The sequence below is a fragment of the Physella acuta genome, unplaced genomic scaffold (assembly GCF_028476545.2).
Source record: "Physella acuta isolate Inbredline_101_S28 unplaced genomic scaffold, ASM2847654v3 ptg000473l, whole genome shotgun sequence".
NCBI classification, from domain to species: Eukaryota; Metazoa; Mollusca; class Gastropoda; family Physidae; genus Physella; species Physella acuta.
Window position 1 is genome coordinate 323 of NW_026731992.1, and position 25,064 is coordinate 25,386.

The following is a 25,064-nucleotide window of genomic DNA, read 5'->3' on the forward strand; positions in this document are numbered from 1 at the left end:
GTAATGTTAGTGTCTTTATTATCAAGTATTGATTACGCCATTATTTTTGTGGCATTAGATTTATTTACTCTAGAATCAATGACGTTTTTCTTTTTCGTGTAGCTTTGAAAGAAACAATGGTCGCATTTGCAGATCATACAGACTAAAGGTAGATTCTACTTCTTTAATCTCGATCCAGTGTAGCGTCAATCCTGCAATGTCTCCAGGATTCATTCTTAAGATGTGCCCCATCCATGGCTATCTCCTTTTTTACTTTCTCGTATATACGAAGTATAGAGAGAGTCTTGTAATCGTGCACAAAAATCACATTAAAAATCACAGTAATTAAAAAGGGGTTTTTATTACACTTCTTTTCAATACCTTAAAAATGCTTATCCAATAGAATTGCATGACTAAAACAAATGCATACCAAAAAAAAAATATTAATTACCCCTTAAAAAATTAAATAAGCAATTAATCGGGCCAAATTTGATGTGCCGTTGTCATTGGGTCTTGACCCACATGCCTAGTTAGAAAGAAATTATTCAATCTGAAATGGTCGAAATTTTGCGCGCCAGTTTCGACCCACGACAGACAAAAGCACGGGAAAGCATAGTTATTCCCACGTTTTCTTTAACTTGCTTTCTCTGTTTGTCTTTCCAATCAAATCTTGCGATCGAAATTTCTGGCACTTCCCAGTTAGCTAGCGCGCTGAAATTTTCAGGGAAGCTTTCTTTTGGATGACCATAGAATATTCAATTGTTATTATTACTAAATTGATCAATGGAAACATTTTATTGAGCATTTTAGACCGCTATATAATCTATATATATAATTCTCCTCTGCGAGCCATTAGAAAAAAAAACGAGCGACTCGTAGCTCGCCTCTCTCTTGCCGCGCGCAGTGAAGCGAACGATCCCACGTCGCGACAGGCTTAGGGGCAGATAATTTAGTTTGAACCGACTTTAAACTTACAGGAGGTAACTATTACCACTGGTGCCAGTTTGGGGGAGACGATATGGTCGAGTGGTTGGGCACACGATTGCTATCCCACTCGACACGGGTTCAAATCTATGTGTTCTAGTCAGTAACCAGCCCTCGTCCTAACCGCTATCAACTAACCTCTGACAATCATTCCACTTTGCGATTGAGACCGAAGAAGAAAGGGTCTCTCGTTTTTTACGAGTTGTCTTTTTAACGAGTTGTCTTCGTTTACCCAAAAAAAAGTGAAAAGATAAAATCGATAGCAAGATTTCAATGCAAACAAACAGACAAAGACTAAAAAGTAGAAATAATAATCATTAAAAAAGTTTTAAAAACCCACGTTTTCTGATTGAACTAAAAAGTAGAAAATAAATACTATACATCACAATAATGCAAGCGATCACTCTACTATAAGCGATGAAAAACGTGGGGCGCCGTGATTTTCTTACAGTTTCTAATACTGTTGACTCTCTACAAGCTCCATAATAAAAGTCAATAGTATTATCTAATCAATAGTAATATAACTTTTACTTCGGCGCCCCACGTTTTCATCGCTTATACTAGAGTGATCGCTTGCATTATTGTGATGTATAGTATTTATTTTCTACTTTTTAGTTCAATCAGAAAACGTGGGTTTTTAAAAACTTTTTAATGATTATTATTTTAAGTTTTTAGGAGACATTTTGTGAAGATGCTATATATCCTAACTTTTTACTTTCTCGTATATACGAAGTATAGAGAAAGTCTTGTAATCGTGCAAAAATAAAAATCGAGATTATTAAAAATCTCGACGTTTTACACTGCTAAAACGGAAAAACAGTTTTGCAATCTTGTATATCTGTGTGTGTATGGGTGTGTCTGTAAACACGATAACTTGAGTACCGTTAATATGCGCGCAATGGTTTTTAGTCATGAAACTATATTGTAAATAAAATAATGTGTGGGCTGGTATATAGAAAAATATATACTTTTTTACAGTGTGTGTGTCGTCCCCCCCCCCCCCCCCCCCCCCCCCGAAGAAAGTTTACCGCCCCCCCCCCCCCCCCCCCCCCCGAAAATTTCAAGTGCAACCCCCCCGGAGAAAAAAATCTGGAAGAAACACTGCTCCCCCCCCCCCCCCCCCCCCGTTTCCCCATAGGTCACATACCTGGGGACGGGACGGAGGCTAGGTTGTCGCAAGGAGATCAGCGGAGAGCTATGTTGCTGTACCTGTCGTCGTAATGTCGACCTGTGCTGTCCTATGAGAATCTGTTGCTGTACCTGTCATCGAGATGTCAACCTGCGGCTGTCATCGAGAAGCTGTCCTGTTGACAGTCCCTGTTATGTATGGCTGGGTTAGTTGTGAGTACCGGTACTGAAAGTATGTAGAGTGATGATATTGTAATTCGTTCTGATTATTGTAACGCTGAAATCTATTGTGTTGTCTGTAATAAGTAATAAATGTATTGAAACGCTAAGTTTTATTTTTCGTTTAATATTAATGTTGTATTAGTGAAAAGTAATTAGTTTTGCTCAGGTCTGGTAAACCTCCTTGGACCCCACAAGGGATGCACGGATTTAAGAGAATAATTCCATCACCATCTCTCTCTCTCTCTCTCTGTCTCTACCAATCGGTTAACAAAACAACCCCTACGCAACACATGTAAAATGTAAAGTACTAAAAAAATTAATAAAAAACGTTATAATAACAAGCTTTTATGTACTAATGTACTAAAAAGTAGAAAATAAATTATAGACTATTATTTAAATAACTATAAAGAAAATAAACATTAGTAAAGGTATCCAATAGATACTAAAGTGGCCCACGCTTTTCTTTATAGTTATTTAAATAGTAGTCTATAATTTATTTTCTACTTTTTAGTGCATTAGTACATAAAAGCTTGGTATGAAAACGTTTTTTATGAAATTTTTGTACAAACTTTTATTTTACTCACTTCCTCGTCAGTCAGTCTGTCTGTCTAGATCGAAACGCCCGAGCAAAATTGTAGGCACTTCTACCTGACAGATACGGTTCGTAGTTGGAACGTGGGTCCAAGACATGAAGACAACGCATCATGACATTCAATTTGACATAATTAGTCGCCTGGTTAATTTTTTTATGAATTAATAAAAAATGTGACCAAATTAGTGGGCAGTTCTATCCAACTACTCCACAAGCTTCATCACCTTCAATAGCGTGTCATCACGTTCAATAGGCGCGCAATGGTTTTTAGTCATGTAACTCTATTGTAAATTAAAACATGTAAAGTACTAAACAAAGTACTCAAGTTATAGGCTTTTTAAAAATTCAAAGTAGAAAAAAGTACCACTTCCGGTTATCGGAAATCGCTCAAAAGTTGATATGGATCTACGATTTTGATAAAATACTTATTTATGAAATTTCATCAACCTAGCTGTAACGGTACTCAAGTTATCGTGTTTACACACAGACACAGACAGACATACGGACAAGATTGCAAAATTATGTTTTTCCGTATCAGTGAGGTGTAAAACGTCGAGATTTGTAAAAAATCCCGATTTTTATTTTTGCACGATTACAAGACTTTCTCTATACTTCGTATAATCGAGAAAGTAAAAAGCAATGTTAGAAAATGAGCTTTAGCTGTTATTTCGGGTTTTAAAAAACTATTTTAATAAATTGTAATAGGAATTGATTAAAATACTCTATGTCGACTGAGTTCAGAGAAGATTTTTGAAAAATATCGATGTTTTAAGAAAAATTCAACTGCAATTTTGAGGGGGGTTGTAGGCTGAGGTGTGAAGTCATTTTAGGGGGGGGGGGGGGGGGGAAAGGGTCTGGCTTTTTGTGACGATTGGTGACCGAGGGGAAGGGGGTAAAAAAAATCGACCAAAAAAAGCGTGACGTCATTAATGGATGAACCCTTTATGGGTTTGCTGTGAGAGGAAGCCGATGTCATCAGCAAAACACAGGTCCTCATGCTGATCAGTGCATGGTCCGAAAAAAATCTGAATTTTTCTCTACTTGTACTCCTTATATTCCATCATTGGGATACACACCCTTGCTCTACTTTGATTTTCACTGAAGAGGGCTAATAACCTGTTGTGGATTCTCTGGAAGTTGGAGCTTTTGGATGATGATGAACTTCCTTAGAGGGATCCCATAGTGATTCATCAACTTACAAATAACAACTGTCTACCCAGTCTCACCAAAAATAAACAGTGGATGCAACATTTATAAATGGTACTTTCTTCTTTTTTATTATTTAGACATCAATGCTTACATCAAATCTAACATTAAGTTACAGGCACTATGTTCTTTGTGGTATCAATGCTACAAATTCTAAGACATCTAAAGTTAAAGATTTAAGTCGTCTGTGTCACCAAACTGGTAGTTGTTCCATATATCATCAAACATGGTACGGCAATCAACTTTGGCACGTAGTTTAGCACAAAGGAGGAAAGCCCCTGACATCTTCCGATGCAGGCTGTATGTTTCCTCTGGCGGGGGTGTCAGGCGATGCTTCATCATGACTGGAATCAAATTCTGTATACGAGCTGTAACACTTTGTCGATCAAAATCAAAGACATCCACAGAAAATGCTTCCCCGAGAATTTCAACAGCATCACAGTGAGCTTCTTCCATCACCTAGGTTTTCATGACCAGAATCAAGCAGTTTTAAAACTGACTTTTAAATTACTGAACAAACAAAATTAAATTTTTTTTTTTAACCCATTAAATAAAGCTTAAAATAGAAGATAAAAAGCTGATGTTAAGTGACGAGAATGAAAGCAGGTGTGGTACCTTGGTTTCATAACCTGTGAGAAAGCCCAGAGCTCTGGATCTGACCAGCACTTGATGCCTGTCCCCTTCAGCTGCCGCCTTGATCACACGGATATATTTATCTACAAAGTTCTTGCTGAAGTCTCGACTGGCTCCAAAGTCAAGAAGAATAAGCTAAACAATGTAAATATGTGTACACGTCTAAAGTTTAGCATCATAGTTATTACTTTTTATCTCTCTCTCTCATTATATATATATATATATATATATATATATATATATACACACACTAATGTTCTAACATCTACCATCATAGGTACATTAAGCTCACTTAAAACAAATCTAGTTGGTGTGAATTTGCTGGTGTTGATAGCGCTGTCAGAAAACTAACCTTATCTGTCTCAGGGTTGTAAAAGAAGTTGGACCAGTTGGGATCTGTCTGCATGAATCTCCACTCAAATAACTCGGTCAAACAGAGCTTTAAAATGGCATGAGCAATCTGGGGATACAAGACATGTTGTGATTACCTGAATGGGGCAGAGTTATAATGGCAGCCTCATTTATTTCATACACACACAAATAGCTGCCCGCCTTAGTCAAATTAAAAAGCAGAATTTTTTTCACAAGGGGTGGGGGTGGGAAGCAGGGGAATTTCCTAACCAGTATGTTTCCAGCTTTCTAAAACATTTCCAGGACATTTCATATTAATACATACTCAAATTAAAAATAATTAGAGCCTCATATATTCTGGTAGGTCTTGAGTCTTGTAATGTTTGACTACATCAATCATTTAATAACCCTCTATCACCTTCATCATAAAAACATCTGATCTTGTTAGACCAAAGACAGCATAGTTTTGTTTATCAACTAAAAACCACTATTTAAAAGTAGTATAATTAATTAACAGAGCTAGAAGATGAGATGGCCTGGACATTCCTGTGCTCATGAGCAGCAATGTAATGGTTGCATTTTGTGTTGGTATTTATTATACTGCTTCAGAAGTACTGACCAATATGGACAGCTTCAGAAGTACTGACCAACATAGACAGCTTCAGAAGTACTGACCAATATGGACAGCTTCAGAAGTACTGACCAACATGGACAGCTTCAGAAGTACTGACCAACATGGCTTCAGAAGTACTGACCAACATGGACAGCTTCAGAAGTACTGACCAACATGGACAGCTTCAGAAGTACTGACCAACATGGACAGCTTCAGAAGTACTGACCAACATAGACAGCTTCAGAAGTACTGATCAACATGGACAGCTTCAGAAGTACTGACCAACATAGACAGCTTCAGAAGTACTGTCCAACATGGACCACTTCAGAAGTACTGACCAACATAGACAGCTTCAGAAGTACTGACCAATATGGACAGCTTCAGAATTACTGACCAACATGGACAGCTTCAGAAGTACTAATGCCTCAGGCCATACAAAAATCTATTGGTGCTGACCTTGTTTCTAGTCTCTTCCTCCAAGTCAACGCACTGGTCCACAGGGACTCCTTGTATAAACTCTGATGTCAGCACGTATTTATCACTCAAATCATTCACGATTTCAGGAACATACAAGAAGGGATCATCTTTAAGCAACTTTCTAAACAAAGAAAAAATGAGCAACAATCTACATTAAAAAAAAAACCAACATCTGTATGCTTGTACAAAATATCGAGCAGTGGTTCTTAACCTGGGTTCAGCAGAGGTCGAGATTAACACCTGACTTATATGATTAACAATAGATTTTTGTCAGTGCAAATGATATGACTAGCAGCTGATGATCGAACGATTATGACAGCACAAAACAGAAATAAAGTGGGCTAGAGCGAGATAACCTTTATCAGTGTTTTAATATTTCAATATCATTGAACCATAGACATAACGTCGCTGAAGTGTGTCACAAATTAAGTCAACACCACCTACACAGGCACCTTGTGATGAAACACACTTTTTATTTCTATATCCTGGCCCAGCAGTCAACATGTGACTCTTGTGATGGTATGTGTGGGATTTCTTTCTGAATATTTTAATCCATTCATACTACTTATGTCCAGCAAAAAAAAAGTGGACAAACATGTACAACAGATATGCCTACCCCTGTCAGCCAAAAGTAGGTACAGTCATGCCTAAAAAGAGGAATTTGAAGCCAAAAAGAGGAACATACGCGCAAAAGCTACCTTACTAAGTAAAAAATAAAAATAATTAATTAAAATTTGTCTAATATATATAACTAGTCTCTAGGCTACATTTAAATACTGCTTAATGTCAGCTTACATTTTTTTTAAAAAGTTAACCAGTAACACACCCCCCCCCCCCCCCCCCCTCAATAAAAACCATAGCTTTGACATAACATTATTGATTTGATTATTTATGCCTTGCTATGTTTTAGGCTATATGAATAACAAATGCTGAAAGCTTCGTGTGAAATATAAGTTAAGAGTAAGAGCTAAGACCTAGATCTACCTAGTAAAAGTCCTAGTTACTTCTTACTTAGTTCTTCATAATAGTAGCTACTAGTTAGTTACAACTTACAAGATTATAGATAGATTAGATCAGTATTCTCACTATCTATTCACTTCAGTACCTAGTACAACTAGATCTATCTAGATCTAGAAATTAGCGTGTTAGTCATGATTTTATTTTTCTCCCTGCATTTTATTGAAGGCATAATTTAAATTTACAATTCAATTGCTAATACTAAAAAGAACGTTCAGAAGCTAGATTGTCCACATTGTCTATTAGTAGAACTAGTATTAGATTAGATGATACTTGTAAATAGTGTATGCAAACTAGGAAATGGAAATGTGTGCCAAAGGGAGATAATTGCTTTTCCCTGCCTTTTATTTCAATTCGATGTACTACTTTTCTTAATTAATTTTTGAAAAAAAAAAAAAAAAAAACGGGACAAACTTTGACAAAAATGGGCTGGCAGGACTTGATTTTTTGGAAAAAAGCGGAACCATTCTGCTTTTGGCGGAATGGTAGGCATGTCTAATGTACAATATGGATTCACATATAGGCGCCTATAATGAAACTTGAGTCAGCATCCTATGCAATGCCAAGTAGAGCAAATCTAGTCTAGCACAAAATAAGAGAACACTCTGTTAAGCTGGAGAAAATAAAAGAACACAACGTTCTCTGAATTCATGGTGAAGCCGTGCACTTCTCAATTGGTGTCTGAAAGACAACAGCAGAAGTCAAATTGATTTGCAGTAAATATTCATTGTTTTTGTTTTTGTCTGAAAATTATATTTTAATTGTTTTTTTTTAACAAAGTGATGTTGATGCATGCTGCATGGTTCATTTAGTGCTCTTGTAAATTATATGCCCATGTTCTGTAAAATATATGCCTATGTTCTGAATTTGAAAAAAAAAATCATGTTTGATTTTGTCTATTAAGAAGGGTTCTGTGAATGTGCATATAAAACTGTTGAGGTTTGGTATTTACAAAAAGGTCAAGAACCACAGCATTTGAGATTACTTCCACTGACAGTGAGTTTTTCATGTGTTATTTAGCTATTAAACAATATTTAAATAATTGTACTAAACATTGTATTAAAAAAAAAACCAATGAATGGGATCACCAATCAATGCTGAGTGAATTTTGTATACACCACCATACATTTAAATAGCAGTAAGAGGAATGAAAATGTTCGAAAATGTTTAAAGGGGTCAAACCAACATTTCAGGTAATTTTATAATATGTACTTAAAGTTGTATAACACATTAAAACTATAAAGTTGTATGACACATTAAAACTATAAAGTTGTATGACACATTAAAACTATAAAGTTGTATGACACATTAAAACTATAAAGTTGTATGACACATTAAAACTATAAAGTTGTATGACACCCTAACACAGAGAAGAGTGTTAAAAATGTTTGACCTGAATTTTCTAGAACATTCAGCTTCCCTAATGTAATCCACTTCCCAAGCCAGCTCTCTTTTGGCTGCAGCTATAACACTGTCCACATAAAGCCCTGTGGATGGTGTACAAACATTTGTAGGATGGTGTACAAACATTTGTAGGATGGTGTACAAACATTTGTAGGATGGTGTACAAACATTTGTAGGATGGTGTACAAACATTTGTAGGATGGTGTACAAACATTTGTAGGCAAACAGTACAGGAACCAGCTGACATGGGTAACAAATTATACACAGATATTTTTCACATTATGGGACGGAGTGGTCTAGCGGTAGAGAGCTGGACTTCTAACCCATAAGTCTCGAGTTCGAATCCAGGTTCAATTCGGTAGACCGTCCCTGAGGGTACCTAACCCACGTCGAGGTCACAGAAACAAGTGAACTCTACTTCACTTGCCCTATAGACCGTCAGGTTTGAAAGGGGAACTTTTACTTTAATATACTTTATTTCCATAGTAGAAAATATATTTTTCTCTGGATTAAAAAAAAACAGGGTCAAAGCAGACATATACAAAACAGAAATAAACCATTACAATTTTTAAAACTACAAAAATCTAAAAGAACCATGACAAAACATCTAAGGGAACATGACAAGACAGCAATGGGCAAATGACAAGACATCTAAGGGAACACTACAAGACATCTAAGGGAACATGACAAGATATCTAAGGGAACATGACAAGACATCTAAGGGAACATGACAAGACTTCTAAGGGAACATATACACCCTCTCTATGCAGTGTAATCAACATTTGTATGGAACCAACAGTCAAATGATTGTACTAAATTGTTCTAAATGTATATGTACAGATACCAAGACTTCACTATTAATTTTTAACGATGCTATGGCTGATACGGTGGGTGGAGTTTTAACGAGCCATTAGTTAATGCATTATTTACTGTTACCTTGTGGCCAGTGTATTGAACAGCTTTAAAAAGTGAATACCTACCTTCAGGCAGGATTTTCCAGACCGTCATGACAGCCATCAGATTGTTGATGTCAGAATCAATACTCTCTGCTATCCCAGGGTACTAAAAATGTAAGCATCAATACTCTCTGCTATCCCAGGGTACTAAAAATGTAAGCATCAATACTCTCTGCTATCCCAGGGTACTAAAAATGTCAGAATCAATACTCTCTGCTATCCCAGGGTACTAAAAATGTCAGAATCAATACTCTCTGCTATCCCAGGGTACTAAAAATGTCAGAATCAATACTCTCTGCTATCCCAGGGTACTAAAAATGTCAGAATCAATACTCTCTGCTATCCCAGGGTACTAAAAATGTCAGAATCAATACTCTCTGCTATCCCAGGGTACTAAAAATGTCAGAATCAATACTCTCTGCTATCCCAGGGTACTAAAAATGTCAGAATCAATACTCTCTGCTACCCCAGGGTACTAAAAATGTCATCAGTCTTAGTCCCATTTATTCTTTAAACATATATTTTCACTGCATGAACTAGTAAGAAACTATTGTCTCACAACTCTACAACCCCTGTCACACCACTCTACAACCCCTGTCACAACTCTACAACCCCTGTCACACCACTCTACAACCCCTGTCACACCACTCTACAACCCCTGTCACACCACTCTACAACCCCTGTCACACCACTCTACAACCCCTGTCACACCACTCTACAACCCCTGTCACACCACTCTACAACCCCTGTCACACCACTCTACAACCCCTGTCACACCACTCTACAACCCCTGTCACACCACCCTACAACCCCTGTCACACCACTCTACAACCCCTGTCACACCACTCAACAACCCCTGTCACACCACTCTACAACCCCTGTCACACCACCCTACAACCCCTGTCACACCACTCTACAACCCCTGTCACACCACTCTACAACCCCTGTCACACCACTCTACAACCCCTGTCACACCACTCTACAACCCCTGACACACCACTCTACAACCCCTGACAAAATGCTGACATTTTTGACACTAAAATGTTAAAACACAACCTGTAGAGTGTTACCTACTTGTATTTTCATGGCCACATCTCGACCATCAAGTAGTTTCCCCTTGTGTACCTGACCAATGGATGCTGCAGCAAATGGTTTGTCATCAAATTCCAAAAACTTTTCTTGCCAGTTAGGTCCTAAATTTTTATTTAATGCTTTCTGGAGATATAAAAAAGAATTGATACAACTCATGATTCTGTTTGACTTTAAGCCATGCAAGCAACTGCCTGTAGCAATTATCAAAGTATTTATAGTGTGGAAAGTTGCAGACTGCAGACAGAAAACTGTGCTGAGACACAAGGGGTGAACAACTCTCATTTTTTCATGTTGACTGGCTTCAACTGTGAACAACTGGTGGCCAGTAAAGTCAAAATTTAATGGGGTGAAGGTTTAAAACAACAGCACAAAATTTAAAACAGATACATTTTAACAAAAATGTTTTTTTTCTGACCTTCATTTGCCAAGTTGGCATAAAATCTGCACTCTGCCTAACACGTTCAAAAATAGCCTGGAGTTGAGGATTGATGAAAGAGTTATCTGTAGAAATAGAAAATTCAAACATAACTTAAAGACAAGGATTAATATAGATCTGATAGTCAGCTGTAAATCGAAAATCAGAATAGGATGGCTATATTTTCAAATGTTAATATTTATAACCTAAATGGGACAGAGCTGCTACAACTACATAGTAGTCTTGATGGTATCATTAACTCTAATTTAGACCATTATAAAACATTTGTGGTAACTTGATGATTAGCACATTCTCTTCATTAAGTGTTTACATCATTATTCAATTATGCATAAACTATAGGGGCATGCTACATATTGTTAATGCTATGAGATTAGTTTAGATGGCCAGCTACATATTGTAAATGCTATGAGATTAGTTTAGATGGCCAGCTACATATTGTTAATGCTATGAGATTAGTTTAGATGGCCAGCTACATATTGTTAATGCTATGAGATTAGTTTAGATGGCCAGCTACATGTTGTTAATGCTATGAGATTAGTTTAGATGGCCAGCTACATATTGTTAGTGCTATGAGATTAGTTTAGATGGCTAAATAGCTTCTGGGTATGAGGGGGCTATTGTAAAATCTAGCTAACATGTAAGCTAACATGCAAGAGCAAAATAGTTAAGGGCTGTAATAGTTAAGATCCCTACCCAAGGATAAAAGGAACAGTCTAAGAGACTCATAGATGTAAAGACACTGAGCAGGTCGGGTTTATAAGGGTTATAAGATTGTCTCTTATACTGCAGTTACACTTGTGACATGTAAATGATACACATCTAGGAAAAAAAACGGCAGCAAGTGAGTATACATGTTCCGCTCGAAAAATATTTCCTATAACATTAGCTTGATGCAAGTTTTTTTCCCCAGCAAAACCTGAAAATCAATCCCCTAATTTTACCCATCCTGAAAAATCAATCCCCTAATTTTACCCATCCTGAAAATCAATCCCCTAATTTTACCCATCCTGAAAATCAATCCCCTAATTTTACCCATCCTGAAAATCAATCCCGTAATTTTACCCATCCTGAAAATCAATCCCCTAATTTTACCCATCCTGAAAATCAATCCTCTAATTTTACCCGTCCTGAAAATCAATCCCCTAATTTTACCCATCCTGAAAATCAATCCCCTAATTTTACCCATCCTGAAATTCAATCCCCTAATTTTACCCATGCTGAAACCAAAATCTGAAATTTTTAAAACCTTGAACCTTAATGGCACGATTTTCAAAACAGTCTTGATTTTTTTTTAAACTGTGAACCCCGGAAATTTTTAAACTCAAATTTTGAGAATCCGGAAAGTGAAAAAAATACGGTTCTTGAATACAGAATCCCGGGATATCCCGGAAAAGTGGCACCTATGTAGTGTACATGTCGCAAGTGTAAACGCATTGTTAGATTTTGGCTAGGTGCAATGGAGGAAATGGTACCTTGGATGCTGAGCATCTGTCCCAGTTTGAGAGCAGCCCCTCTGACTCTGCACAATGTGTTGACTATTCTCTCTGCGTTTGCCTCTGTGAGGAATGGATTGGAATCCATAACTCCCTTGCCAGTGGCAGCTGAAACATGAGAAGCAAATCAATCAATGACTTGGACATACCTTTTGGGGAACCAATCAGGTTTTTTAAACTTCATTCTGCCATACATTGATGTCAGCCATACAGATCATTTTCTAAAGTTCATGCTGTAGTTCAATCCCAAGATGTAACCATATGCATGTCTCCAATCAAACACTGTCACTAAACACACATGGTACTTTTATTGATACAGGGCTTTCATTTATTTATTAAGAGCAGCACAAAATTATTTTCTCCTGTTTACACCAGTACCGTTCAATAAGAGACATTCCAAGACTTACTTTCATCTTTCATGCCCAGGGAGCGTTTGGTGACCTCAGCAATAGCTCCCATCCCAAGTCCAGCAGCCAGTCCTAGGTGAGAGAAATATTTCACTGACACAGGCAAGTTAACTACACAGAGGTGAGAGAAATGTTTCACTGACACAGGCAAGTTAACTACACAGAGGTGAGAGAAATGTTTCACTGACACAGGCAAGTTAACTACACAGAGGTGAGAGAAATGTTTCACTGACACAGGCAAGTTAACTACACAGAGGTGAGAGAAATGTTTCACTGACACAGGCAAGTTAACTACACAGAGGTGAGAGAAATGTTTCACTGACACAGGCAAGTTAACTACACAGAGGTGAGAGAAATGTTTCACTGACACAGGCAAGTTAACTACACAGAGGTGAGAGAAATGTTTCACTGACACAGGCAAGTTAACTACACAGAGGTGAGAGAAATGTTTCACTGACACAGGCAAGTTAACTACACAGAGGTGAGAGAAATGTTTCACTGACACAGGCAAGTTAACTACACAGAGGTGAGAGAAATGTTTCACTGACACAGGCAAGTTAACTACACAGAGGTGAGAGAAATGTTTCACTGACACAGGCAAGTTAACTACACAGAGGTGAGAGAAATGTTTCACTGACACAGGCAAGTTAACTACACAGAGGTGAGAGAAATGTTTCACTGACACAGGCAAGTTAACTACACAGAGGTGAGAGAAATGTTTCACTGACACAGGCAAGTTAACTACACAGAGGTGAGAGAAATGTTTCACTGACACAGGCAAGTTAACTACACAGAGGTGAGAGAAATGTTTCACTGACACAGGCAAGTTAACTACACAGAGGTGAGAGAAATGTTTCACTGACACAGGCAAGTTAACTACACAGAGGTGAGAGAAATGTTTCACTGACACAGGCAAGTTAACTACACAGAGGTGAGAGAAATGTTACACTGACACAGGCAAGTTAACTACACAGAGGTGAGAGAAATGTTTCACTGACACAGGCAAGTTAACTACACAGAGGTGAGAGAAATGTTTCACTGACACAGGCAAGTTAACTACACAGAGGTGAGAGAAATGTTTCACTGACACAGGCAAGTTAACTACACAGAACCAGTCAGTTACCCCCAAAACTCAACAAACTTGACAGAACCAGTCAGTTACCCCCATAACTCAACAAACTTGACAGAACCAGTCAGTTACCCCCATAACTCAACAAACTTGACAGAACCAGTCAGTTACCCCCATAACTCAACAAACTTGACAGAACCAGTCAGTTACCCCCATAACTCAACAAACTTGACAGAACCAGTCAGTTACCCCCATAACTCAACAAACTTGACAGAACCAGTCAGTTACCCCCATAACTCAACAAACTTGACAGAACCAGTCAGTTACCCCCATAACTCAACAAACTTGACAGAACAAGTCAGTTACCCCCATAACTCATCAGACGGCTAATGCGTGATGCAGGAACTCGCCTTTCCTTTGCACGTTCACTCAACTGAAGAGAAAAACAAATGTGTGAGAAATATTACCTTTCGTTGTGGAGGTAATTATTGGATGTGTAGGCATTATGTGGTTACCTTTTGTTGTGGAGGTAACTATTAGATGTGTAGGCAAAATGTGGTTACCTTTTGTTGTGGAGGTAACTATTGGATGTGTAGGTAATGTGTGAGGTTACCTTTTGTTGTGGAGGTAACTATTGGATGTGTAGGTAATGTGTCAGGTTACCTTTCGTTGTGGAGGTAACTATTGGATGCATAGGTAATATGTGAGGTTACCTTTTGTTGTGGAGGTAACTATTGGATGCATTGGTAATATGTGAGGTTACCTTTTGTTGTGGAGGTAACTATTGGATGTCTAGGTAATGTGTCAGGTTACCTTTTGTTGTGGAGGTAATTATTGGATGTGTAGGTAATGTGTCAGGTTACCTTTTGTTGTGGAGGTAATTATTGGATGTGTAGGTCATGTGTGAGGTTACCTTTTGTTGTGGAGGTAACTATTGGATGTGTAGGTAATGTGTCAGGTTACCTTTTGTTGTGGAGGTAACTATTGGATGTGTAGGTAATGTGTCAGGTTACCTTTTGTTGTGGAGGTAACTGTTGGATGTGTAGGTAATGTTGAGGTTACCTTTTGTTGTGGAGGTAACTATTGGATGTGTAGGTAATGTTGAGGTTACCTTTTGTTGTGGAGGTAACTATTGGATGTGTAGGTAATGTGTCAGGTTACCTTTTGTTGTGGAGGTAACTATTGGATGTGTAGGTCATGTGTGAGGTTACCTTTTGTTGTGGAGGTAACTATTGGATGTGTAGGTCATGTGTGAGGTTACCTTTTGTTGTGGAGGTAACTATTGGATGCATAGGTAATGTGTGAGGTTACCTTTTGTTGTGGAGGTAACTATTGGATGTGTAGGTAATATGTGAGGTTACCTTTTGTTGTGGAGGTAACTATTGGATGCATTGGTAATATGTGAGGTTACCTTTTGTTGTGGAGGCAGCTTAAACATTTTAGGTTTGGCAAGACTGTCTCCAAGTTTAGGTATAGTTGATAAAATCTGGTCAGTTGCAGACTTGACAATCACCTTAGCTGGCTCACTACCTGAAAATACAAGTGTTTTGGGTCCTCTTTGAATGGGTTACACAGCCACAGAAACCAAGTGAACTAACGACATCCTTTCATGAAATGCCAGGATTTTTACACATAGTACATGAGTCATCTTATAGCAAGTGTAGAAAAATATTCTAATAAAAACAGCACTAGTATTGTTTGGAAACTAAATAATAAAGCCTTTTTCAACAGCCCCAAACCTACAAATTGGCATGAGACATTACCTGAAGTTTTCTTGAGGCTGTCTACAACGACTGAGGAGATCTTGGTGACTGTCTCAGAGAGTGTATCACTGATGGATATGCTGGCTGTCTGGGCTACACCCCCAGGGAAACCTGACCCAACAAACTGTGCCTGGTTGTTTACTGGGGGCTCTCTCTTCAGTGCTGATTCTGAAACAATTAGCCTGTAACCTTTGACCTGTCACAAAGCTACACAACAGATTGATGTGACAGAACACAGTCATATTAGCCCTTACACTCAACCATGTCTGTAATAATCTTTTCATGGTACATGATTTTTTACATCAATGTAAGCCAAAACAACAAATAGCTTGATAACATATTACAATCAAAGGTCTAACACAGGTAAATACAACCCCACAGTTTGAAAAAACAACCTGCCATACATCTTGCCAGCAGAGAGAGAAAGCTGTTATTCAACATATTACTTCAAATGTGCCTATGTAAAACAAATTATGTTGTACTTTGCCTTGGCTAATGTTAAACACTGGAAAGTGGAAAATTAAGCAGAAAATGTCCTATCCTTAAACCATCTCTAGCATAACCTTACTGATAGGATTGGGGTCATGTGCTACAACAGTTATTTTTTTTTTGGAAGAGGGGGTAATATACAGGGGGTAATTGACCATAAAGTAAGCTCAGGGGGTGAATGAAGGGGGGCAGAAGGTCCTACAATGTAAAATAACCAAGTCAGAAAACAAGTAATTTCAAAAGTGTTTAAGAACAACAAATAGCATGATGACAGTATTGATGCTATCCAATCAAGTGTAGTGGGCAGGGTTATATCAAGTGGGCAGAGTTCATTTTTTATTGCATTAAAATACTTTGGTGAAGCAACAACAAAAACATGTAGCAGCCAATCAAAATGGGACACATGTTGGATTGTCCACACAATACCTCTATTAATGTTGATTTTTGTGTAATAATGTTTTCTATAATAAACAAAGCTAGTTTCACAGAAAAATAAATTGTATGTTCTAATTACAAAAAATTGTGGGTTGTTTTAAGAAAAATATTGTACTTCATGTTGTGAGTGAGGCTTCAGCATTTGGCAGGCACAGGTTCAGAGTTCAAACTCTGCGTCAACTAGGAATCAGTGTAACGAAATGTTACAATTAAATGACATACCTTCAACATAAAGTGTTACAATCAAATGACATACCTTCAATATGAAGTGTTACAATCAAATGACATACATTCAACATGAAGTGTTACAATCAAATGACATACATTCAACATGAAGTGTTACAATCAAATGACATACCTTCAATATGAAGTGTTACAATCAAATGACATACCTTCAACATAAAGTGTTACAATCAAATGACATACCTTCAACATGAAGTGTTACAATCAAATGACATACCTTCAACATGAAGTGTTACAATCAAATGACATACCTTCAACATAAAGTGTTACAATCAAATGACATACCTTCAACATGAAGTTACAATCAAATGACATACCTTCAACATGAAGTGTTACAATCAAATGACATACCTTCAACATGAAGTTACAATCAAATGACATACCTTCAACATGAAGTGTGGCAGACGGTGTGACACTGGTAGCTATTTTAAATGAATGTGAAGCAGAAGATTTGACTGTTGTGTCTGTAGCCGTTTTGTTTTCAACTGGCCCTGAAGCAGAAGATTTGACTGTTGTGTCTGTAGCCATTTTGTTTTCAACTGGCCCTGAAGCAGAAGATTTGTCTGATGCCATTGTATTGGCAGCTGGATGACTGTTTGGACTGGATGGCTGTCTGCATATTGTATTGGCCAGGGTGGCTGTTTCACTTTTTACTGTGTTCAAAGCTTCACTCAACTGAGATGTTTTTTCATTCACGAAATCCTAAGGAAAACATTTTAAAATAACACACTTTTAAAATATTTCTTTTTCCCCTAAATAAAAAAAATGACTTCCCCATTAAAGAATTAAATCTTACCTTCAGATGATCTCTATTTACATAAGTACTTTCAACTCTGAGCCCCAGGTCCTTGACAGCCTCCCTTACACTGGAGTTTTGCCATATCCGATTGATCTCTGTTCCTTGGTTGTCTACCACAGCACGAACAATTGACTCCAATCCTCGAATAAAACCTGATAAATCATTACCTCTTGACATGCTTCTTTTTTACTATTAAACCTGAAACAGACAAATAGAAACCAAGAACATTTAGTAAAGTTCATTCTATGGATATTCAAATTTAAAATATTTGAAACATATCATCAGCCCATCAAAGCAATAAAATTAGATGTTGGAAATTTATAATACAAAGAAATGAGCCACTACATTTGAGTATTCTTGGAGGTACAGAAGCTAGATAGGATGGGTAATGGCTTGCAAAAAATGAAATATTAGAATTGATCATAAGGCCAGGTAGACAAGAGGAGAACCAAAAAGGAGTTGCCCTCTAAACTCATTAATGAATAATTGTTGCACATAAGTTTCGCTGATGTTGCCAAAGATGAAAAGAATGAAGAATTCTATAACAAAAACAGGCAAGTATGGCTGCATACCCAAACATGAGAGACTTTCAAGACAAACTTAATTGAGAGAAGGAAAGATTTATGGGGGAAAGTAGAAGGACTAGGAGAAGCCTCAGCAAATGAAAAGTGGTTGACAAGTTTCTTTGAGGAAAATGACTGTCATCTGAGTACTTTTATTCCTGTTTGAGAGCTGCTCATGTTAAAATCTGTCCAAGACAAATAAACTGTTTAAAAGAACTAGATATATAGTAACAAGTAATAACACCTCTTAATCAAAATTCCACAGTACCATAATTTAATTATAATCAATTCATGGCAGTAACCAAATTCTCACAGTATAGTAACTATGAGATTCTCCATTTGCGAAGTCATTATGATGTCATTTAAAAAAAAAATCTATAAACTAAACCTGAAAGAGTAAAGGTGAGAGCTGGACATCATATGCAAAGTGATGGGACTATGAGCAAAATAATTTCAAGCACACTTTTAAAACTAATGTATATGACATTGTACTCACAGGAGAGCCCAGGGTGCTCATGGTCACCCGACTGCTGGGGCACTGGGGGGTGTGTCTGGTTCAATTTAGCTACAAATTATTCAAATTTCAAAACACATGCTGCACTTTGAAACTAGCTTAGGCACAATAATGCTCATGGGGAAGCCCAGGGCGCCTATGCAAACCCTGTTGGAACATCAGGAAGCACCTGATTTGATTTAATCAATAATTATTGTAGTACAGAATGCCTGTAGTGTATAGCCTTTTTTTTTAAAAACATGGGCGCCATAGTGCTCTGGGTCACTAGGATGCACATGGTGTAGTTTTATCATTCAGTCAAGTAGTACCCCCCCCCCCATCAACAGATACCATGTGCTAAGATAGCCAATCAGGAATTCTGAGTGCCAAACCATATTAGACTTTTCTTATATATCTATATCTATATATCTATCTATCTATATCTATATATCTATATATATATCTATATAAACTTATATCTATATAAACATATCTATCTGTCTGTCTGTCTGTCTAGATATATAGATATATATATACATACATATACTTATAGGCCGATATATAACCTGCTGGGGGCACCTTCTGTACAAAATTTAATTTTTTCTTAGAAACCTTTTCCCAGAGTGTTTTTAACTTTTTATCAACTTCCCAAAGTTTCACAGCGATTGGACAAAAGGTGTAGATCTAGTAATGCATAAAGGACACACAAATATAACAAACATACAGTGGTAACAGTGGTACTACATACTCACTGTATTTCATACAGTGATACCTTGAGCCTTGACATACAAGTGCCCAACAAGACTAGTAATTATTTCTGATCAAAATGGAATTGAATTCATCAAAATAAAATTAATTTTTATAAAATTGAATAAAATTAGGCTACTCAATCTCTAGTCTAGTAGTGTCTACCAACAGAGTTTCTTCCAGGCATCTCTTCGGGGGGGCTTCGCCCCCCCGAAAAAAATTTACCGCCCCCCCGAACGAAATGAAATTTATATAATTTATATAGAAAATCTATACTTTTAACAGTGTCCGCCCCCCCGAAGAAAGTTTACCGCCCCCCCGAAGATTTCAAGTGCCCCCCCCCCCCCCGGAACAAAAAGTCTGGAAGAAACACTGTCTACCAAGTTACTAACTACTAACTACTACTAGATCTAGATTCTAGTACTAGATCTAGTAACTACTAGATCTAGATCTTGTACTTTACTACTAGATCTACTAACTGTAACTAAGACTACTAATAAGTGATTTTCTAAGTAATAATTAAGTAACAAGACTCTAGTCATTAGGCCTACATAAATATTAATTTAATTAAATAATACATTTTTAGTGACTGCTTTTACTGTTAACTAGTAGGGCCTATTAGTGGGCTATTAGTATTATATAGATATATTATCATTATGAATGTAATAGAATAGATTCTACTTTGACTGTAACAGTAGAAATTTCTAGTATTACATAGATCTAATACATATTATTACATAATAATTAATAATTTAATATTTATTTATCTGAAATCAAATGTCAAATAGTAGTGAAATACAAACTTACTCTTTACTTTTTACTTAGTCAGTCTCTTAGTCATCATAGTCTTAGAATAGAATTTGATCTACTCTCGCTAGGTTTCACATAGATCTAAATCTAGTAAATAATCTAGATTTAGATTCTAAATAGCTAATTTAATATTGAGTGATTTGGATAGATTTACTTTATCTCACTGCTTGAATTTCCAGGTCTTGTCCTTGAGGTACAAATTTTGACTTCTTATCATAATTAATTAAAGATCGTTTTCAAAACTGCGAAACAGAAAATGGGGACCCTAGATCTACTAGATCTAGCCTAGGTAGGCCGGGGCCTAACTTTGCTACCTATGCGGGTCTAAACATTTTCAGTGATTTTGTAGTAGTGTCCCTTGGCTAACCATCTTTAGGGCCTGTTACGGTCAAAGCCCGAAGTCTGCCAATGCGCGCATTGGCCAATATCGCCTCCGATTGACCGTTCAAAGTCCGAAACTTTGGTTGATTTCGGCCTTTGGCCGGCCAGTCCCCGGACTTAATTAGAAGATCATCTGGCTAGGGACGACCTGCCAAAGTCCGAATAAGAATGTCATGAGCAGACTTTGGTTTTTTTTTTTTTAGATTGTAGGAAAAAAAGTCACAGGAAAAAAAAAACACAGGGAAAAAAAACACAGAAAAAAAGTCACAGGAAAAAAAGTCACAGGAAAAAAAGTCACAAATATATATTTGCCTGATATTTGTTAATACTTTTATGTATTAAATATTTAGAGAGTGCAAATTAACTTAGTATTAATTAAATGTTATTAATGTGTGTAGGCTGTATACGCATAGTAATTTTTATAATTAATCTAAAAATACTTAGTATGAAGTATGTAGATTGTAATTATGTTAAACTTAAGATTAGTAGCATTTAATAGAATGCTCCAAAGTCTATGGTTTTCATCGTGTTTTTTTTTAAATACTAACATTAAATTACAGTGAAATAGTAAGTTCTTCTGACTTGTTGCCCTCAACTCATGGCAACAATAGTTATGTTTAGTTCAACCACCTTTACTGCCCACATTTATCACGCTCATTACATAACAAAACTTAGGATCAAAACAGAAAGCCGACAAGGTTCAAAGGCTGTCGATGACACATAACGTCAAAAATACAAAATATGTTCGGACAATGCCTACCGAGGAGAGGCCGACCAGAGAATAGCCTACGGCAAAATATAGGCTAAATTTCTTTTGTAATTAACTTTTTTACCGCATATTTAACTAAATACTTAACAAAAGTTGAGATTGTTGTGTAAATTATCTAAGAGTATTTTTACTTACAATTGTTATAAACTATAATAGATTGACGACAGAAGCCTGTGGTTGTATATAACACGTTTAATGGGTCTAACTACCACGATGGTAACACACACAGAGAGGACGGAAGGAAGTATACAAGGGACATCACTCAAGATAACAATATTATAAATATAACTAATACAGAAGAGTGAGTTCCCTTGACCTCACAATTATTTCAATCTATTACATCCCTTTACCCTTAGAACACAATAACACATCTCTCAATAGAACAATTGATAGTATCCTAAAATCACCAATTATATTGTAACATGAACATTATGGTAGATTACATCCTTACAAACAATGCACAATATGCTACAACATAATCAAAATACAAAACAATAATGTCAAAGTCCTTTTGACCTTTAGAATCATAGGTCTAACTTATTTGGGACCTTGATTGTCCTGCTTGACCTTCTCAGTGGCTTCTGATTTGGTGACTCAAGATTCTGACCATCTGGATTCTCTATCTCAGGAGGTCTAGGATTTAAATCATTAACTCCAGAATTTACATTTTCTGACTCCAGACAACTTGGTTCACTCATATCAACAGAACTTGGTTGTGAAACAAACTGAGTTGGTGTGAACTGTTCAGATTTGGTGGGATTGATAGATTCACACTTATTATCTGCACAAGTTATTTTTAACTTCATAAGACACAGGTCCTGTACATTGAACAATTTGACCTGGTATCCATTTTTCCTTTCTCCCATAATTTCTTAGATACACATTCTTATTAACACCAAATTCTCTTTCAATGAATGTTTGTCATGATTTAATGGAACTATTTTTGAATTGGCATCTGAAAGTATTATGCTATTATTCAGATCCTTGACTGACATAGATTTCTTTGATTGATTAATTTTCTCAGGTAATCTGATAGTGCTTTCCTGGTAATCAAAAATACTGTTTAAAAGTAATATCCTGGACTATATCACTTTGCAACTGTGATCCAGTATTTGAAGTGGGTGTATTAAATGGCAAAAATCTTTTTTCTTTTCTTTTGATGTTACCCTTTTAGTTTCTGTAAGTGCTAATGATGTTAGCAAAGTTGTTTGATGATCACATTCCTTCTTACTAATGTATTTTCTTTAAAACATTTGAAATTGCCATATCACCATAATCATTTATTAAGTTACAAGTACTTTGTTTAGGCAACTCTGACTGATAATGGACTGCATCTTCTCCATCTTTTATATTTTCTTCACAAAGGGTTTTAATTTCTTATTTTATATGGCTTTTAGTCATCATTCACAGACTCTTCAGGCCAACCATTCATACAGTGCTCATATACTTTTATTAAGCACTCATCTTTTTGTGTTTCTCTTTTACTATCATTCACATTTATATTGGAGTTATCCATGATAGTGAAGAGAACAAATACATCTTCTGGTACATAGCTCAGGCTTTGGTTTTTTAAAGGTAATCTACTAAGACTATCTGCACTATTCTCAGATCCAGGTTTGTATTTCAATTCATAATTGTATGCAGTTAGTGTGATAGCCCATCTTTGAATCCTTGGAGAGGCATGCTCAGGTAGGGTTTTGTTTTCTCCAAATAAACCTAGCAATGGTTTATGATCTGTAAAGATGGTGAACTTCCTACCAAACAGAAACTTATGAAATTTCTTAACACCAAAAATGATGCCTAAGCCTTCCCTATCTAACTGAGAATAATTTTTCTCAGCCTGATTCAAAGATCTACTGGCAAAAGCAATGGGTCTGTCACCCTTCTCATCCATGTGGGACAAGACTGCTCCTACACCATCTGGTGAAGCATCACATGTTAATATAAGTCTTTTCCCTGGGTCATAGTGAGTTAGTAAGGTGTCAGCAGACAAAGCCTCTTTTGCTGTATTAAAAGCAGCTTCTTGTTGTTTACCCCAGTGCCAAGTTGCATTTTTCTGTAGCAGCTTGTACAGTGGTGATAGTCTACCAGACAGATTCCCTATGAACTTTGCATAGTAATTTATCAAGCCCAAAAAAGCTCTTAGTTGTTGGGTATTTTCAGGTTTGGGTGCTTCTTTAATGGCTTTTGTTTTCTCAGGTTGAGGTCTGATACCTTGCTTGCTCAATATATAACCAAGAAAACTAATTTCTGTCAACATGAATTGACATTTATCTTTGTTTATCTTTAAACCTTTTTCACCAACAATTTTCAATACTTTATCAAGTGTTTTAAGATGTTCAGTGTCATTCTTACCAGTTATGTACACATTGTCAAAGTACACACAAACATTTGGAATATCCTTAAAAATACTGTCCATGACAGCTTGGAAAATTCCAGGGCTAGATGATATGCCAAAACATAGTCTTTCATATTGGTAGAGTCCTTTATGTGTGTTTATTGTCGTATAGACTTTTGAATCTGGATGCAGTTCTAGTTGAGTGTAAGCATGACTAAAGTCTAATTCAGTGAATTTGTCTCCTCCTGCCAAATTCAAAGAGATTTCCTCAATGTTAGGTATAGGGTACCTATTTAGCTCTATTTGCTTATTCAGTGTAGTTTTGTAGTCTCCACAAATTCTTATAGAACCATTCTTCTTTAACACTGGCACAATGGGCGTTGCCCAATCGGAATAGTCTACCTTCTTTATAATGCCATTAGATTCCAATCTACTTAGCTCATTTTCAATTTTATTCCTCATTGCATAAGGTGGAACTCTAGCTTTGCAGTATCTTGGATTTGTATCTTTAATGCTTAACTTCACTGTTCTATCATTTAGTAATCCAGAGTTACCAAAAACACATTTATTTTCAGATATAACTTTATCTAGTGAAGTAAGACTAGATTCTTTTACATTCTTCAATGAACAAATACTCTCCCAATTTAACTTAAGATCACTTAACCAGTTCCTACCTAGTAATGGCGGTCCATTTCCTTCAACCACAAGAAGAGGAAGTTTAACACTTTGACCATTATAACTTACATGAACCATACACTCTCCTATTACCGGAACATTGTCACCAGTGTATGTTGTTAGACACTTGTGACACGGCTGTAGAGACACTGATCCTCCTGTGACAGCGTCAAAATCTTTCTTTGTGATGACTGTTAGTGATGCTCCAGTGTCAAGTTGGAAGCTGATGCTCTTACCGTTGATATTAACTTGTACATTGATGGGAGCATGACTTATTGATTTCACAGAGAACAGGTTGAAATCCGGCTGCGAATCAGTTTGAGCATTTTCACAGGTAGAGTGGTTCATTGGTTGGGTTAGGTAGTCTTGGTGAGAGTTAACATAGTGCTGCCTTTGGTTGCGGTACTGTCTTGACTGGCTAGATTTAGCAACAGACGAAGACTTTGCAAAGCAGGCCTTAGCAATGTGACCTTGCTCACTGCACTTATAACAAGTTGCAG

The 25,064-nt window shown here is 36.8% G+C and overlaps 1 protein-coding gene across 3 annotated transcripts; it reads right to left on the reverse strand.

Moving 5' to 3' along the window:
* Positions 1-4,163: 4,163 nt before the first annotated feature.
* LOC131943920 (atypical kinase COQ8B, mitochondrial) lies at positions 4,164-21,782 on the reverse strand. Of its 3 annotated transcripts, none has more exons than XM_059304283.1 (16): positions 21,687-21,782; positions 17,786-17,986; positions 17,373-17,691; positions 15,823-15,990; positions 15,471-15,589; positions 14,426-14,492; positions 12,991-13,062; positions 12,563-12,691; positions 11,070-11,155; positions 10,637-10,777; positions 9,587-9,668; positions 8,596-8,689; positions 6,165-6,306; positions 5,097-5,204; positions 4,727-4,879; positions 4,164-4,570 (listed from the first exon to the last, which is right to left on the reverse strand). In XM_059304283.1, the coding sequence occupies exons 2-16, from the start codon at positions 17,963-17,965 to the stop codon at positions 4,280-4,282; spliced, it is 2,151 nt and encodes a 716-aa protein (XP_059160266.1). In that variant the 5' UTR covers positions 17,966-17,986; positions 21,687-21,782; the 3' UTR covers positions 4,164-4,279. The 3 variants fall into 3 exon arrangements, with proteins under 3 accessions (XP_059160266.1, XP_059160265.1, XP_059160263.1); XM_059304282.1 differs by lacking the exon at positions 21,687-21,782 and adding an exon at positions 20,556-20,714; XM_059304280.1 differs by lacking the exon at positions 21,687-21,782 and adding an exon at positions 20,399-20,714.
* Positions 21,783-25,064: the final 3,282 nt, after the last annotated feature.